The sequence below is a fragment of the Marmota monax genome, unplaced genomic scaffold (assembly GCF_021218885.2).
Source record: "Marmota monax isolate L192 unplaced genomic scaffold, Marmota_monax_Labrador192_F-V1.1 WCK01_AAM20220418_F8-fsc00116, whole genome shotgun sequence".
NCBI lineage: Eukaryota > Metazoa > Chordata > Mammalia > Rodentia > Sciuridae > Marmota > Marmota monax.
The window spans coordinates 4773946-4788862 of record NW_026695220.1 but is presented as its reverse complement, the minus strand read 5'-3'; the positions used below and the strand labels follow the sequence as shown (position 1 = coordinate 4788862).

Below are 14917 nucleotides of genomic sequence, written 5' to 3'. Positions count from 1 at the left end.
ATGACTGCTGTTAAAAATATGTCTTTTGAATAAAATAACAACCCTGCTTGATGAAATATTAGAACTGCATTTTCAGCAAAGAAGACCTGATTGTCTGCACTGCTATAATGGAGGCATACCTACCCTTGATCTTCTTTTAACATAGCAGCAAGTTCTCTGGAATCTGGTATGAGAAAAGACAAAATGCCAGCCCTGTATTCATTTACAGTAGTTAATCCATATCAGAAATATAATAACTTTGAAAACAAGAATAACCAATGTAGAATTTTAAAATAATACCCACATTTATCCAAAGGTGAAAGCCAGCATAATTAATACAGAAATAACAGCATTTGGTGAATCAAAATAATGTTATCTATGTATTAATTACATTGGCTTTCACAATGAACAGAAATTGAACTAAAATGATAAAAATTCATAATAAATTTCAAGTAAAAAATTCAAAGCAATATTTCTATAAATAATTTTCCCCATAATATATCAAACTTTCCTCAATGTTCTTTGTTCTCAGAGAAAACAACAGTTCTTCTGAACATTTACCTTCGTGAAAGACCACAAGTCTCTAGCTTGTAGTTCGTGGTCAAAGGTCAATCACCAGATCCATTACCGTTTATGCAGAAAAGTCTCTCTAAGGAACAAAATTCTGCATGGTTAGCACTAATTGAGAGAGAGACAGGTTTTCAGATGTTAAAAGGAGCTATTACCAGGTCCAGCTCCAGTTAAAAATTCAAATTCCATAAGAAGTAAACATTAATACTGCTTCAGGTTATAAAATAATATGAAAAAAAAATCATACATTTGATGAAATAATTATCTTGGTACTCTCAGTAGTCTAGGTACCAAAATCTGTATCAGCCAAAGTTTTGACAGAAAAATAAAACCATCAGAAGATATATATTACAAGAATTGTTGCCAAGAATGGGCTTTTGTATCTCTGGGGTCTGTCTGCATAAGTATGAAATATACAGGGCAGGCTGGCAGACTAAAAATAGGATGAGGAGTTAAGCTGCATACAAAGATGGAAAGTCTTCCTCAGGAAAGCTTCAGCTTGCTCATGAGGATTTTCAACCAATTAGATGAGGTCCACCATAACTACAGGGAGTAATATCTTTTACTTAGGGTTCACATAGATTTTAACCATATCTATAAAATGCCTTCACTTAACAGTACTTATTAGTGTTCAGCTGACTAACTTGGTCTATGGCTTAGTCAAGTTGACACAAAAAGTTAACGATCATAGTTAGTCAATTGAGACATTTTTCTGAAGAAAATGTATAGGGAAAATATAAAATCAAGTTTTAAATTATAATAAAATAATAATAGCTCCTTCTGAGGTAAATTCAGATTCTTCTGTTGCAGTTTTAGTTTTTTTAGTATTGTAAGCATTTTATGAACTATTCTCTCAAATAATTATAATTTTACAAATATTCTATGTTCAAAATAAAAATGCTGTAATTTATTAAACACCTAATATACTTTAGACAGTATTCTGTAAACTGCTCTTACACATTGCATTGTGGTGTTTGCCACAAACAAGGCCCTGTTTTAGATATGAGGATGCACTTGCAGTATAAGAATAACACCTCCAACAACACTGACATTACAGTATATGACCTAATGATCTCATAAAAGAGTACAACTTGGTCAAAGAAACTCAGTAAGTTGTAATTGAACCCAACTCCCATTCTCGATTTTAGACCAAGACTTTAAAATATTACCTCATTCGTGTGTCTTGTAGTTTTCACCCTCAATCACAACCTCAAATCTGCATTATCCATTTATCTTCTCTCTTTCCACTATAATCATCTTCATGATGCAAGGACCAATTGAATATTTCTTAGTGAAGTCTGGATTATTTCTAACTTTATGTAATTTATGTTCTTACTGCAGAGTTTACTGCACAATTTAGTACAATTGCATGTTAAATTAATACATAGCATTTTCTCATTGTTATTTTCTAAGATTTCCATAAGGTTAAACACCATAGTTAAGTATGGAACACATAATGAGAGCTAAAGAGAAAAAATGCAAATATCTTTATTTATGCTGAAATAAAATATTTTAATTTGTAACTTAAGGAGTATAGACACATATTTACATGTATATTTGAAAAATATGAGCAGGCATGTTTATGTACACATATATGTAGGTTTATATATATATATATATTTTTTTTCCTTTAAATGTCAGAACATAAAACAACTTTAATTCTAATAATTTATTTTAATCTTGATAAAAATGCCATTGAAAGATAGAAAACAATGGATTCTAAATTATAAATGTATTAAAAGGCAAATGAAATACTTGAACTGGTCTTATATGAAAGGAAACTGGCATGTCAAATATTAAAGTAAATTGTGCAACTACAATAATTAAAGCAGTATAATCTCAAATATCACACTGAAAGAATATAAAATACAAGTAAAAACTGTTAATATATACAAAGTCTGATTATGAAGTGATGAAGGACCTTCAAAAGTATCTATAAAAATAAAATATAAGTACTTATTTCTTATATGGTAAAGATTTTTAATGTAGAAAATATTGAAAATACTAATAGAACTTATCATACAAATACAAATATAAAAAGAAAGACCATGAACTTTCCTAACACTGCCAATTAGAACAGGGTTTCTGGAATATAATTTAGCAATTTGATAATACACACTTAAAACCACTTAAAATTTGATTTAAAAAATCCAAGAATATTTCATAAATAAATAATTAAACAAGGGTGAAATGACTTTCTAGGTGGTAATTATCTCTTAATTGTTTATAATTTTAAGATCTTGGAACATAATACAGTGCTCACTAAAATTGTAAAATAATCATGTAAAAGAAATTGATAAAGACCAAATAATGTTGATGTATTTATGTATTATGTATGTGTGACACACTTACATATCAGTGTATGCATATACATCTTGACCTATATTTGTTGATACCATTTTAAAAACCAACTTACGAAAGATTCAAGTTGATTCATGTATAGATCAGATGTTAAATTTATTTTTTCTAATTTTAACATAAATAACTTTTATGTCTTCTGGGTCAAGAAAAAAATATAAGAGTCCATATACATTATTTTTAAATTACTCTGGAAGTTGTTATAACCAAAGACCAAATAAATGTGTTTCATATCTTAATGCATTTTATTTGATTCATGAAATAGGAGAAATGAGTTCATTAGCAAAGTGTGAGGGAATAATTGTTGCTATTTTAATATCACAAAACAGTACAAACTATTTTCCAAACATTAAAATTCAGAGAATGATTTGAGCAGAAGTATCAGTGTTTTCTTTATTTTTATCATTTAATGAATGGCTTCCTGGAAGCTATATCCTCCCTAAGATATTTTTAACAGTTAATTGTAAGAAGTAATTAACCCAGAAAGCTTGCAGTTTGCTTCTAAATACAGATTCAAGAACATCAAGTAGGTTCTAAAAATGTTCAAAAAATTTTCCTTCCATTTTCTTAATATAGGAAATGTCACCAAACTTTTGAATTTCTTCAAAAGTTTCTTTATCAAAACCCCAATATTTGTGACATGGCCATACTTGGTTTTAGCTCTCAACTTTACATTGTGATATAAATGGAAGAAGGATGCAGAGAATCTCTGTAAACATTGTTTATAAGAAATTACATGCATCGTACATATGATTCAATTATTTTATTGTACCCTTTGTACTTACTATAAAAGTAGGTATGTATATGTGAGGGGGGCATATTCACAATATATGAACATTTCAATGAACTACAGAAATTCTAGGGTCTGAAAATATTACTAAAATTTACCATATGCTCTCCTATGCAGCTTGAGTCAATACATTTCAAAGAATAAAAAGTAAGCAGAAAATATTCTCTGAGCAACCTTGATTTAAGCTATACTTAGAGTATTTTTTAAAAAGCAGAAATTCCTATGTATTTTTAAGTTTAGTGACACCATTCTGAATGATTCTTGAATGAACAAAACAAAATCAAAAAGAAAATTTTGAAATATTTTGAGCAGATGACAATGAAAAATAGAATATGTTGAATAAATCTCAATTTTTGCTTAATGGGAAGTTTTCAGTCATGAGAGCATATTAGACTTTAAAACTTAGAAAGAGAAGAATAAATTAAGCTCAGAACAAATTAAAAGAGGGAAATCATGAAGAAAAAAGAGAAAAAGTAATCGCAAAGACAATTTCAGGCCCAGTTGTCTGTGTACTGAATACTACCATACACAAAGGATAAATATATCATCAACGTAAAAAGACTTTCTTAAAGAAGATAAGGACAGCATAACCTTGATACCAAAATGTTATAAGAACAGTAGAAGAAATTTGAAAGTCAAGATCTTTTAACATATACAAAAACATTCCTGAAAATGTAGAAAGTCAATCCAGCCTTATACGAAAATGTCATACATCTTAAGCAAGTTAGACCTGTTCTAGGAATACATCCAAACATTCTAACACCAGTCAACTTAATTCACACCAATTAAGAAGGAAGAATGAAGAAAAGGATGTTCAATCATCTCAATCAAAAAGCTAAACAACATAAGAGGATTTAATGTATACAATATGTAAAACATCAATATAACATTAATATTTCTGCCGTGTGATATTGGCACTAAGTACAAATATAGACACATAAAAGAGAAGGAAAGCCCAGGAACACACACACATGTATACACATACACACATCTCTGCAGCCTAAACAGTATTGAGAGGGCAAAAATGAAGCAGGAGAACTTACTCTACCAAGTATTAAATACTTTATTTTAGAGTAAGTGTCAAGACAGTGATATATTAGTGCATGATAGAAAAACTGACCAATGGAACAGAATAGCCTAAAAACAGAGCAGATATAAATGGATTTGATTTATGATAGAAATCAGATGGCGGAATACTAGAGAATAGATTTTTTTTTCCTTTTTTCACTCATATTACTAGATCCATAAAAAACAATTTAATATATACCTCAGATTATATAAAAATCAATTTCAGATGTGTTGTAGATTTAAGTGTCAAAACCAAAATAACCTTTCAAATATAGAGTAGATCAGAAACAAGAACAACAATAAAATAACAATAATTAAGTAAATGATTGATGAGTTGGTATAAATTAAATTTGTACCAGTGAAGGACACCATTATGAAAAAAATGTAATATACCACATGAATAAAATAACTCATTTGTAATTTTTTAACCAACAGAGAATATGTACCAAATATAGAGCAGAGTCAATCTTTTTTATTAAAACTTCAACAGAAATTCATATATATGTACACTAAATAATATATTCAAGCATGTTTATAGCAGCAAAATTTATATAATAACCCCCAAATTGGAACAATTCAAATCTATATCAACACTACAATAAGTAATTTATGAAATATCCAGTGATGTACCTTGAAAAATGAATAAACTCTTGTTAACTTCAATAAAAAAAATGAGCATCAAAAATATAATGTTGAATGAAAATGGAGGTCTGTGTTTCTGAACTGGAATAAATAATAATTTTTTGTCTTTTGACCAAGATAATGGTTACTTGGACATGTTCATAATATAATATTTCATAAAGTTTTTCCATTTATCCTCTTTAATATTTATATTATAATTCAATAAAAAGTTCACATAAATATATGAAAGACAGAACATCATATACTCATGGTATAGGATAACACTGGTAAGTGAATGCTGTGTCTTATAGAACATGTATGGAAAGCATTATAATAAGGGTACCTACTTTGGAAACAGGTACATTGATTAAATGATGGGTCTACCAAGGTTTTCTTTAAGACTTAGGTAGGATGCACTTTTGGTCCTTGGGGCCTTAGCATCTTTGCTACAGTTGTTCAACTCTTGACATGAGAGCTCCCATAGATTGTAGATGAAGAAACATGTGGCTGTGTTCCAATTAAACTTTATTTACTAAGAGTGGCAGGGAAGATTTGTCCCACTGGTCAATTTCCAATTTCTGCATTAAATAATTAAACTATGAATAGAGTAAATGATATATTCTTATCTATATGTTAGAGTATTGTAGTATTTTTCTCATCCTTTTAAAAAATGGGTGCATTGGACTTAATTCCTCTGAGAATCCTAGTTAAATCATTTTTTAAATTTTATTCTTTTCAAAATTTTCACATTTTTCTTCTTGCTATAAATTATATTTTTACAACTAATTAATCTCTGCAATATTTCTGTTTTTTGCTTAAAGGTATATTGTACCCTGTATAACCACATTTAAATCTGATTCATTTTAATCTTTTTCCTTCATACAGAGAATTCAGGAATGTAATATGTAACCAACAAGACTATTATATTATAACATTATTTTACTTACTCCTGAGAAGGATGTTTATTATCAGGAGTTACTCATTTCATTAAGTAATGGCTACAATTTGTGTTTTGCTAAAATTTAGTGTTATATACAGGTATTTTAAGCATTAAGGGTTTCTAATTTAGAACAGATTAATCTACTTCTGGTTTTGTTGATTTTTATGGTGAAATAATCTATTTACTTAAATCTTTCTTCTTTTGGTAACAGCTTAATTAATTTGTCAGACAAATGTTTATACAATACATACTAAAACCATGAATTTCCTTCTTAAATCGTTGCAGACAAGAATTGGACCCATGTAGAGCTGAACTGACTATTCTAGGAAGAATTATAGAAAACAGCATATCTATTGGTGACATGCCTGGAAAACCACTGTCAAAATCATGGTCTGTCTTTATTGGTGGATTACCAGATCTTCATGCAAAAACAAAGGTAGTTTCATGGATGTTATAAAAATATTAATTATGTCATCATTTTGAAGACAGAAAAAGGAAAACTTTAAAAGTGTTTTCTGATTAGTGGAGTCATCTATATAATTTTCAAAAAGAAATTTTGAGCAATTATATATATATATATATATATATATATATATATGTATATATTTTATATATACTTGGAATATATATAAATATATTCATAATATATATACATATATATATCATTCCAAGTAGACTTAAAGCTTTATGTTCTTAATGAATAGAATTGTTCCAGTATCGGACTGTTTTTCCATCTTATGTCTGTAGTCTGTATATAATGTGTAATATCAAGTTGTGGGGTTTTGTGCACTACTAACTCAATAATTTTCATTGGATATGTTAATGTGCTTGCTGAAAAATAAGCCAAAAATATGACTTGAGAAATGGGCTTAGTAATGTTTAAGGACTTTCTCTATAGTACTTTGTGTCCATGCCAGCCCACTCTCTAAATTTCCATTTGGATAATTACCTTATTTTCTTTATTATTAAGTTATATTCTAGGATAAAAGCCTGCACGTTGACTTAAATGCTATTGATTATGTGGCTCCATTTTTTGCTATTGCAGAGAATTGCCCTAAAAATTTTAAGATTGCTAACTGTACCAATAGCTTATTACAATTATGAACTTTTTCTCTTACTAATATTTACCATTGCATTTTACATACTAGAACATACTATCTTTGTGTTAGAAATTTAAAATGTTCTTAAAGTACCACAGTAATACAAATTGATATAAGTCTACTTAACTATCATTATGGTTTCTGGTATACATGAGGTAAACATTTTAAAAACAAATAAACATGAAAAACAAAATTTTCTTGCATATTTGATTTGACCCAGAAGCATTTAATAAAATTACTTCTGTACAGTACTTACTGATACATTCTGTATCAGTAAGAATGAAGAGACTATTTTAGATTTAGATTTACTCCATTAGCAGTGCATTTATTGATCATTAAACAGACTTTGTGACTTTTTCTATAATATTAATGTGTTTTTTGACTAGATAAACAAATCTATAAGTCCCATAACAGTAGAAAATGTCTGTTTTGCTTATACCAAGATAAGAAAAGTTTCTGTGACATAATTAAAGTTTCATTTATATTCTAAGTGAAATATCCATTAAAGAATGGTAAAGAGATTCTAAAATATACATAAATTAACCTTTAGCTATTTAAATTTGGATTGATTTCTTATCTTGATATTATGTATATATTACCCAAGTAAAAAATAGGTTTTCATATAGACTCTTATCATTGTAAGTATACAGTAATTAAAAGCAAGTACTAAAGATTCAAGGGGGCTAATATTCTATTGGGAAGATACACCACTATTACTAATATAGTTAAGTATCTAGTCTTTTATAAATATGAATAATATAAAAATGTAATATAGGAAAATATGTAAGAAAGTCTACTAGCCTCCCTGGGGAAGTCAGAAAGTTTGTAATTAGGTAGAAATTTGAGAGAAGATCAATTCTTCCCAGTAAATAATGTGCAGGCTTGTCCTTCTGGATAGAGGCAAGATCACACACTGGGCCATAATTAGTGGAGAGGTAGGTGGGGAGAAGAGGGAGAAAAGAAATAAGAACTGAGCAGAAGAAGGACTTTTAAAGACAAGGTGAGCAGGAGTCAGAGCACAATTAATTCTATACAAAGTACAAAATAGTATAGATTTATTTATATGCTAGTACCTAGGAAACCATTTAAGAAGTTTTAATTGGAAGTGACATGCTGTTTTCACATAAGAAGAGTAGAACTATAGTGGTTTAGAACTGGTAAATTTGGGTTACAGGAATAATAAAACAAGAAATGATATTATGGCAATAGAGGTGAGAAAATAACTCTGAAATTGTTATCAAAAAAACTGGTATTTGAACAAGCACTTTTGGCTTTGTAACTAAGTAATTTGTGGTGCCATTTTTTTAAGTGGGGAAAACAAGATTATTTATAGGAAAAATGGCAGGTTTAGTTTTGCATTTACTTTTGGGCAGGAACAGTAGAACTGTATATAACCAGATACTTAACTGGCTTGGCAACACCTCTAATCTACTTGTCCACTATATCAGTATATTCCTGCTAAATATCATTCCTGTCACTGGGACAGTGTGGTATAGAGAAAGTAATTTAAAATATGGATCTTGACTCCACAAGAGACCCAGGAGCTATTGCCATGTGTATCTGTACAGCAGAAGGTAGAAGTCAGAATCATTGATTAGATTGATTTTGTAGTTTAAGAGAAGATATGGTAAAGAATTGGAGATCAGCAGTCAAGGAGTGGGCTTGGAAGAGATGTACTTTAAACTAGTTAAGGAATAGAGATCTTCGCAACAGACAAGAAGAATACCACAAAAACATGAAAAACGTTTCCCAAAGAAGCATGAAGTGAAAGGATAACCACCAATTTCAGGAGAAGAATAAGAACAGAAATCAAGTTGTAATATCAGAAGGGACAGTAAATGAAACAGAAGAAGCAAGGGAATTTTTTTGTTGTTATTTTTTTCTGGAAACTTTTTAATAATAAGAGAGGGAATGTATTATGTAGAGAATGGGTAAATAATTTTGCAGATATGTGATAATGATTGACTATATTTCTAAACATTTTCTCCAAAGACTTGTCTGAAAGGAGTATAATTTACTAAAGGATTATCTTACTAAATATCTGATATAAGGTATCTGTACATTTATTGCAATCAAATTTGGAGAAATATTTACTGGTAAACAGACCGCTAAAGTTACCTTGAAATTAAAGGGAAAAAAAACAGCCAACAAAGCAGGTTTTCCCTTCTGGTTAAACTTACTGTGTTTGAAAGATTTTAAGTCAGATCCTTAATGAGTTTTTATTCTTTTCTTACACTGTGGTGGTGTCACAGTAACCATATAAATGTGTGTGTTTTTTTTTTTGTGTGTGTGTGTGTATGACATACACTTGCATTGTACTAAATGATTAATACATGCATACTATAAAATGTATCTGGACAATAAAACTTAAAGAGAAATTACGTGATGAATCAGAAAAAGAAAAAGGAAAACCAACTTTGTAGGTCTTTCTCTATAAAATGCAACTCCACTGAATATCTAAATATCATGCAGGCTCTAACTATCTAATTATTGTGTTCTGATTAAGAGCTGCTGTTTAAGCACAGTGGGTAGTCAGTGCTCAGAAAATTAAAAACAACAGGTTTTCAGCATAAAACACTAAGGGAAGGAACTATCGTTGATTCTTCCAACCAATAAACACTAAGTTACACTTATCCTCTAATGTCTAAGTTTCCAATAATGTCTTTCTGTACTGGCCAGAGCCCCTCCACATGAGAAGAGTCTGTGATCCAATGTGTATGTACTGACAGGTTGTTTAATGCTCCCTTTAACAAAATCACACAGAGCTCAGTATGTAAGAAGAAAATGAAACAGTTAGACACTCTCAATTTTGTGCCTGGAGTATGAAAAACTCTGTGTCCCCTGATGACCTTAAATGATAATAACTTCCAAGGTCCAAGAGTAAATACCTCCTCTCTGATGGTAGGAAAATTTTCCTTGGTAGTACTTTAATTCCTAGTACATGGACTCCTGTTTCAGGCCCAAGTTACTTAAGGACACCAAACCTTAAACTCTAGCAAATGCAGATCAAGCCACAATTCTATCATCTCTTTACTAAATACAAAAGGAAATAAAATAACTGTGTAAATAAATATTATCAATAAAAATAAAGCTATCAGTAAATAAATATATCAGTAAAATAAATATATCAGTAAAAAGAGGATAATTCCACCATAGGAAGTCTAATTAAATAGGCATTTACATAAACATACCCACTGATGAACATAAACATAAGCAAAATAATAGATAAATTGAGATTTCACTGCACCATTTCAAAATGCTTTGCTTCTTATAGAGGTAATATGGTAAGGCATTCATTTACTCATTCTGCCAGACTTATCATTTGGGCCTCTAGTTGTCTATTCTGTCATCAATGACACCTAGCTACAATTCAATAAATTGTCAGATTCAGACCAATCCAATGAGAATTATTTCCCATTCCTTGCAAACAGAAGCATCAATTTTAATTGACTTCTACATGAGAAGTCATGCCTTTCTTAGTAAACCAGGAGCCCATTGCGTACTTACTCCACTCCATAGTGCAAAAATGACTGCCATCCAAAAAAGAGCAAACTCTTTCCCCACTGCTCCATGTTTTTCACCAACTGCTCTTACAGTTTTTTTCTGATCTATCTCTTTTTCAATTCTGCATTTCTTTCTCTGTAAAACTCTGAGTGTCAAAAATCTGGAAAGGCTTGTGTCTTATTTTCTCCACTTAATCTGTCTTTTTCTAATATGCTTTTGAAAAAATTTTGTATTTGTTTTAATTATTTATATATGACAGTAAAATGCATTTATGCACTTTGATATATCATACATAGATGGGATACAATTTCTCATTTTTCTGTTTGTACATGTTGAGGAATCATACTGGTCATGTAGTCACATATATACATATAGTAATAATGTCTGTTTCAGTCTACTATCTTTCCTATGCCCACATCCTCTCCCCTCATCTCCCATCATTTCCCTTTATCTAATCTAAGGTAACACTATTCTTCCCCAGTGTCCCCTGCCTTATTGTGAATTAGCATCTGCATATTAGAGAAAACATTCTGCCTTTGGTTTTGTGGGATTGGCTCATTTCAATCAGCATGATATTCTTCAACTCCAACCATTTACTGGCAAATGTCATAATTTCACTCTTCTTTAAAGCTGAGTAATATTCCACTGAGTATATATACCACATTTTCTTTATCCATTCACCCATTGAGGGACACCTAGGTTGGTTCCATAGTCTAGCTATTGTGAATTGAGCTGCTATAAACATCGATGTGTGCTGGTGGGACTGCAAATTGGTGCAACCTCTATGGAAAGCAGTATGGAGATTCCTTAGAAAATTGGGAATGGAACCACCATTATACTATCCCACTCCTTGGTTTATATCCAATATGATTTAATCCCTCTTTATTTCTTGTTTCAAAAGGTCTCCTTGCATTAATCAAAGACCTCTCTGACTTATATTCACCACTATACCTACCTTCCCCTAATTTCTTAATCATATTAGAAAATATAGAAAGAAATTTTGCACATGTTTGCACATGTAAACCTATTAAAAGGTCAGAAGGATGTGCTTAGCAAAATAAGACTGCTGGCTTAAGCTATTAAATGGAGAACTAATTACTTAGGGGGAAGACGAAGGACAAAATATTTAGGGGAAAATGACAAGATAATTAGCTTGGATACTTTGAGGTATCTGAAAAATTTGCAGAAGGAGTGATTGAATATAAGTGACATTAATATTTTTATAATTATTAACACATATTAATTGTACTAATTAATGGGTTTTACTGTGGCATTTCCATACATGCTATATCAAGCTTTGATCTTGTCCCACCTCCCTTCTCTTACCTTGTTTTTCCCCTTCCTTCCACTCCCTCTAGTCCCCTCTCTGGGGCCTAAAATTTCCTTTTCTAACTTCAGATCATCTTTGGGGTTCTTTTGTTTGTGTTTTTATTTTGTTTTGCTTTGGCTTCAGATTTTTTTCCCCTGCTTTACACATATTACAGAAAACATGCAGTATTCATCTTTCTGTATCTGGCTTATTTTTGCTTACCTTGATGTCTTCCAGTTTCACCTGTATTTGTGCAAATGGTAGGATTTTTGTTCTTCTTTATGGCTGAAAAATATTCAATTTTATATATATGATATATTTACTTCAATCATTCATTTGGCAATGAGACATCTAGGCTGATTCCATAACTTGACTTTTTGTGAATAGCAATAAATATGGGTACAGATACCTCTTTTGTATGCTGAATTCATTTCCTCATGATATACATAAGCCCAGGAGTGGTTAGCTGGGTCATGTGGTAGTTCTAGTTTAAGTTTCTTAAGAACTCTCCATACTGTTTTCATAGTGGTTGAACTAATTTACCTTCCCACCAATAGCAAACAAGTATTCCTTTTTTCCAAATCTTCCCCAGCATGTTATTTATTCATTTTTCAATAATAGCCATTCTATCTGGGATGAGATAGAATCTCAATATACTTTTGATTTGCCTTTTTCTGATGGATAAAGATATTGAGCATATTTTTATATATTTATTGGCCATTAGTACTTACTGTTTAGTGAAGTTTCTGTTCAAATAATTTACCCATTTATCGAGTGGATTATTTGTCTTTTCATTGGTAAATATTTTGAATTCTTTATATATCCTGAATGTTAATCCTCTGTCAGATGAATACAAAATACCCTGAAATGCCAAAGCAGTTCTGAACAGAAAGAACAAAGTTGGAGGTATCAAAATACCTGACTTGAAAACACACTACCAAGCCTGTACAGGCACAAATACAGACAGATGGATAGACAAATGGAACAGAATAAAGAACCCAGAAATGAACTTACACACTGATAGCCATCTGATTCTCAACAAAAGTGTCAAAAATATACACTGGATAAAGGACAGACTCTACCACAAATGTGCTGGGAAAACTGGCTATTCAAATGTAGGAAAGATTGAAACTAGACCCCCAACCACTCACCCAATACAAAAATGAACTTATAATGGGCCAAATAATTTAAGACCTGAATCTTTAAAACTACTAGAATACAACATAGGGAAAACCCTTCAAGATATTGGCACATGCAAAGATTTTCTGGACTCAATAGCCCAGGAAACAAAAACAAGTACTGATAATGGGAATAGATTAAATTTAAAAAGCTAAAGGTACTGTCAACAGAGTGAAGAGACCACTATAGAATGGCAGAGAGTCTTTGTCAGCCACACATCAGCCTGTAATATTTAAACACATGAGAATAGATTACATGACAATGTCAGGAGAGAGTGATGGAAAAGAGAAAAGAGGGCCAAGACAGCATCCGAGAATACCTGACATTTAATGAGACTCTAATTCAATAGGCAGAAGGGCAAGAGTACAACCAAGAAAATGTACCATCACAGAAGCTAGAAGGAGAGGAATTTTTTAGAAAGAGGTCTTCTCAATCTTGCTAAAATCAAGACCAGTAAGAAAAAAAATTAGAGTATCCCTGAAATTCCCTGTCATAGATATTATTGGTAAATTAACCAAAGAAATTACCCCCTCTATTTAAGCTCATGATGATGAGTAAAGAAACTATATCAGTATTCTGTTTAGTGCTAATGTTTTCCACTAGAAAAAGGGGCACATGCTATATAAATTAATTTCCTATTATAATCAGCACATAAATCATAGCTGCAGGGAGAAAGTTTAATATTTTTAAAATATGTACTAAAAATTCATTTGCTATCATCTATAAAGTAAAAGATGCACATGTCCCAAATAACAAAATGTTCCATTTTAGGTGAAATTCTTGTGTATGCACACAAGATATGTGCTGAAATGTTCATATCAAAAGTATTTGAAACAAATGAAAAAGAGCAAACTGTCCACTCACATCGTTATATGTATTCTGTATGTACTGCACACATATAAGGCAGGGAAAATCAGTGACCTTCAGTCACATTCACCGACATGATTTATAGGAATGAAAAAAGAAGTCTTGAACAAATATCGCCAACACAAAAATTCCCCAAATATGAAAACCTAAACAGTGTATATTTTTACACTGTTTCCACATATTAGAGAAAACATGTATATATATATATCTATCTATATATATATATAGATATATATACACACACACACACACACACGTGTTAATACATGTGTGCATACATACATATACATACATACATACTTTCTTTTTAATTTGGTAAATTTAAAAAAAATCAACTTAAAAAACTAGAAATAAGTACAGGGATTAACAGGCAAGGATAGGGAAGAGGTATCAGTGGTTGAAGCAATTCTCAATGTTGCTAATAATGTCTTTCACTGTGTGGACAGTAGATGTATATCAATTTATTGTTATTATTTAAAATATCCATATCAATTTTACATATGTATATTCAACAAAAATGTTACAAATTGGGAAATAATGCTAAATGGGGGAAATAGATTTTCCACATTTATATTTTCTTCCAGAAACAAATTAGAGTGGTAGAAAAATATCAGATATAAAATGAGCACACC

At 30.7% G+C, this 14917-nt stretch overlaps 1 protein-coding gene across 1 annotated transcript in view; it reads left to right on the top strand.

Annotated features, from left to right (window-relative positions):
- Positions 1 to 14917, top strand: part of Eys (eyes shut homolog) — a 1592434-nt gene that overhangs the window by 984785 nt on the left and 592732 nt on the right. Inside the window, 1 exon segment of the mRNA XM_046432606.1 lies at positions 6612 to 6762. Coding sequence (XP_046288562.1) covers positions 6612 to 6762 — 151 coding nt within the window.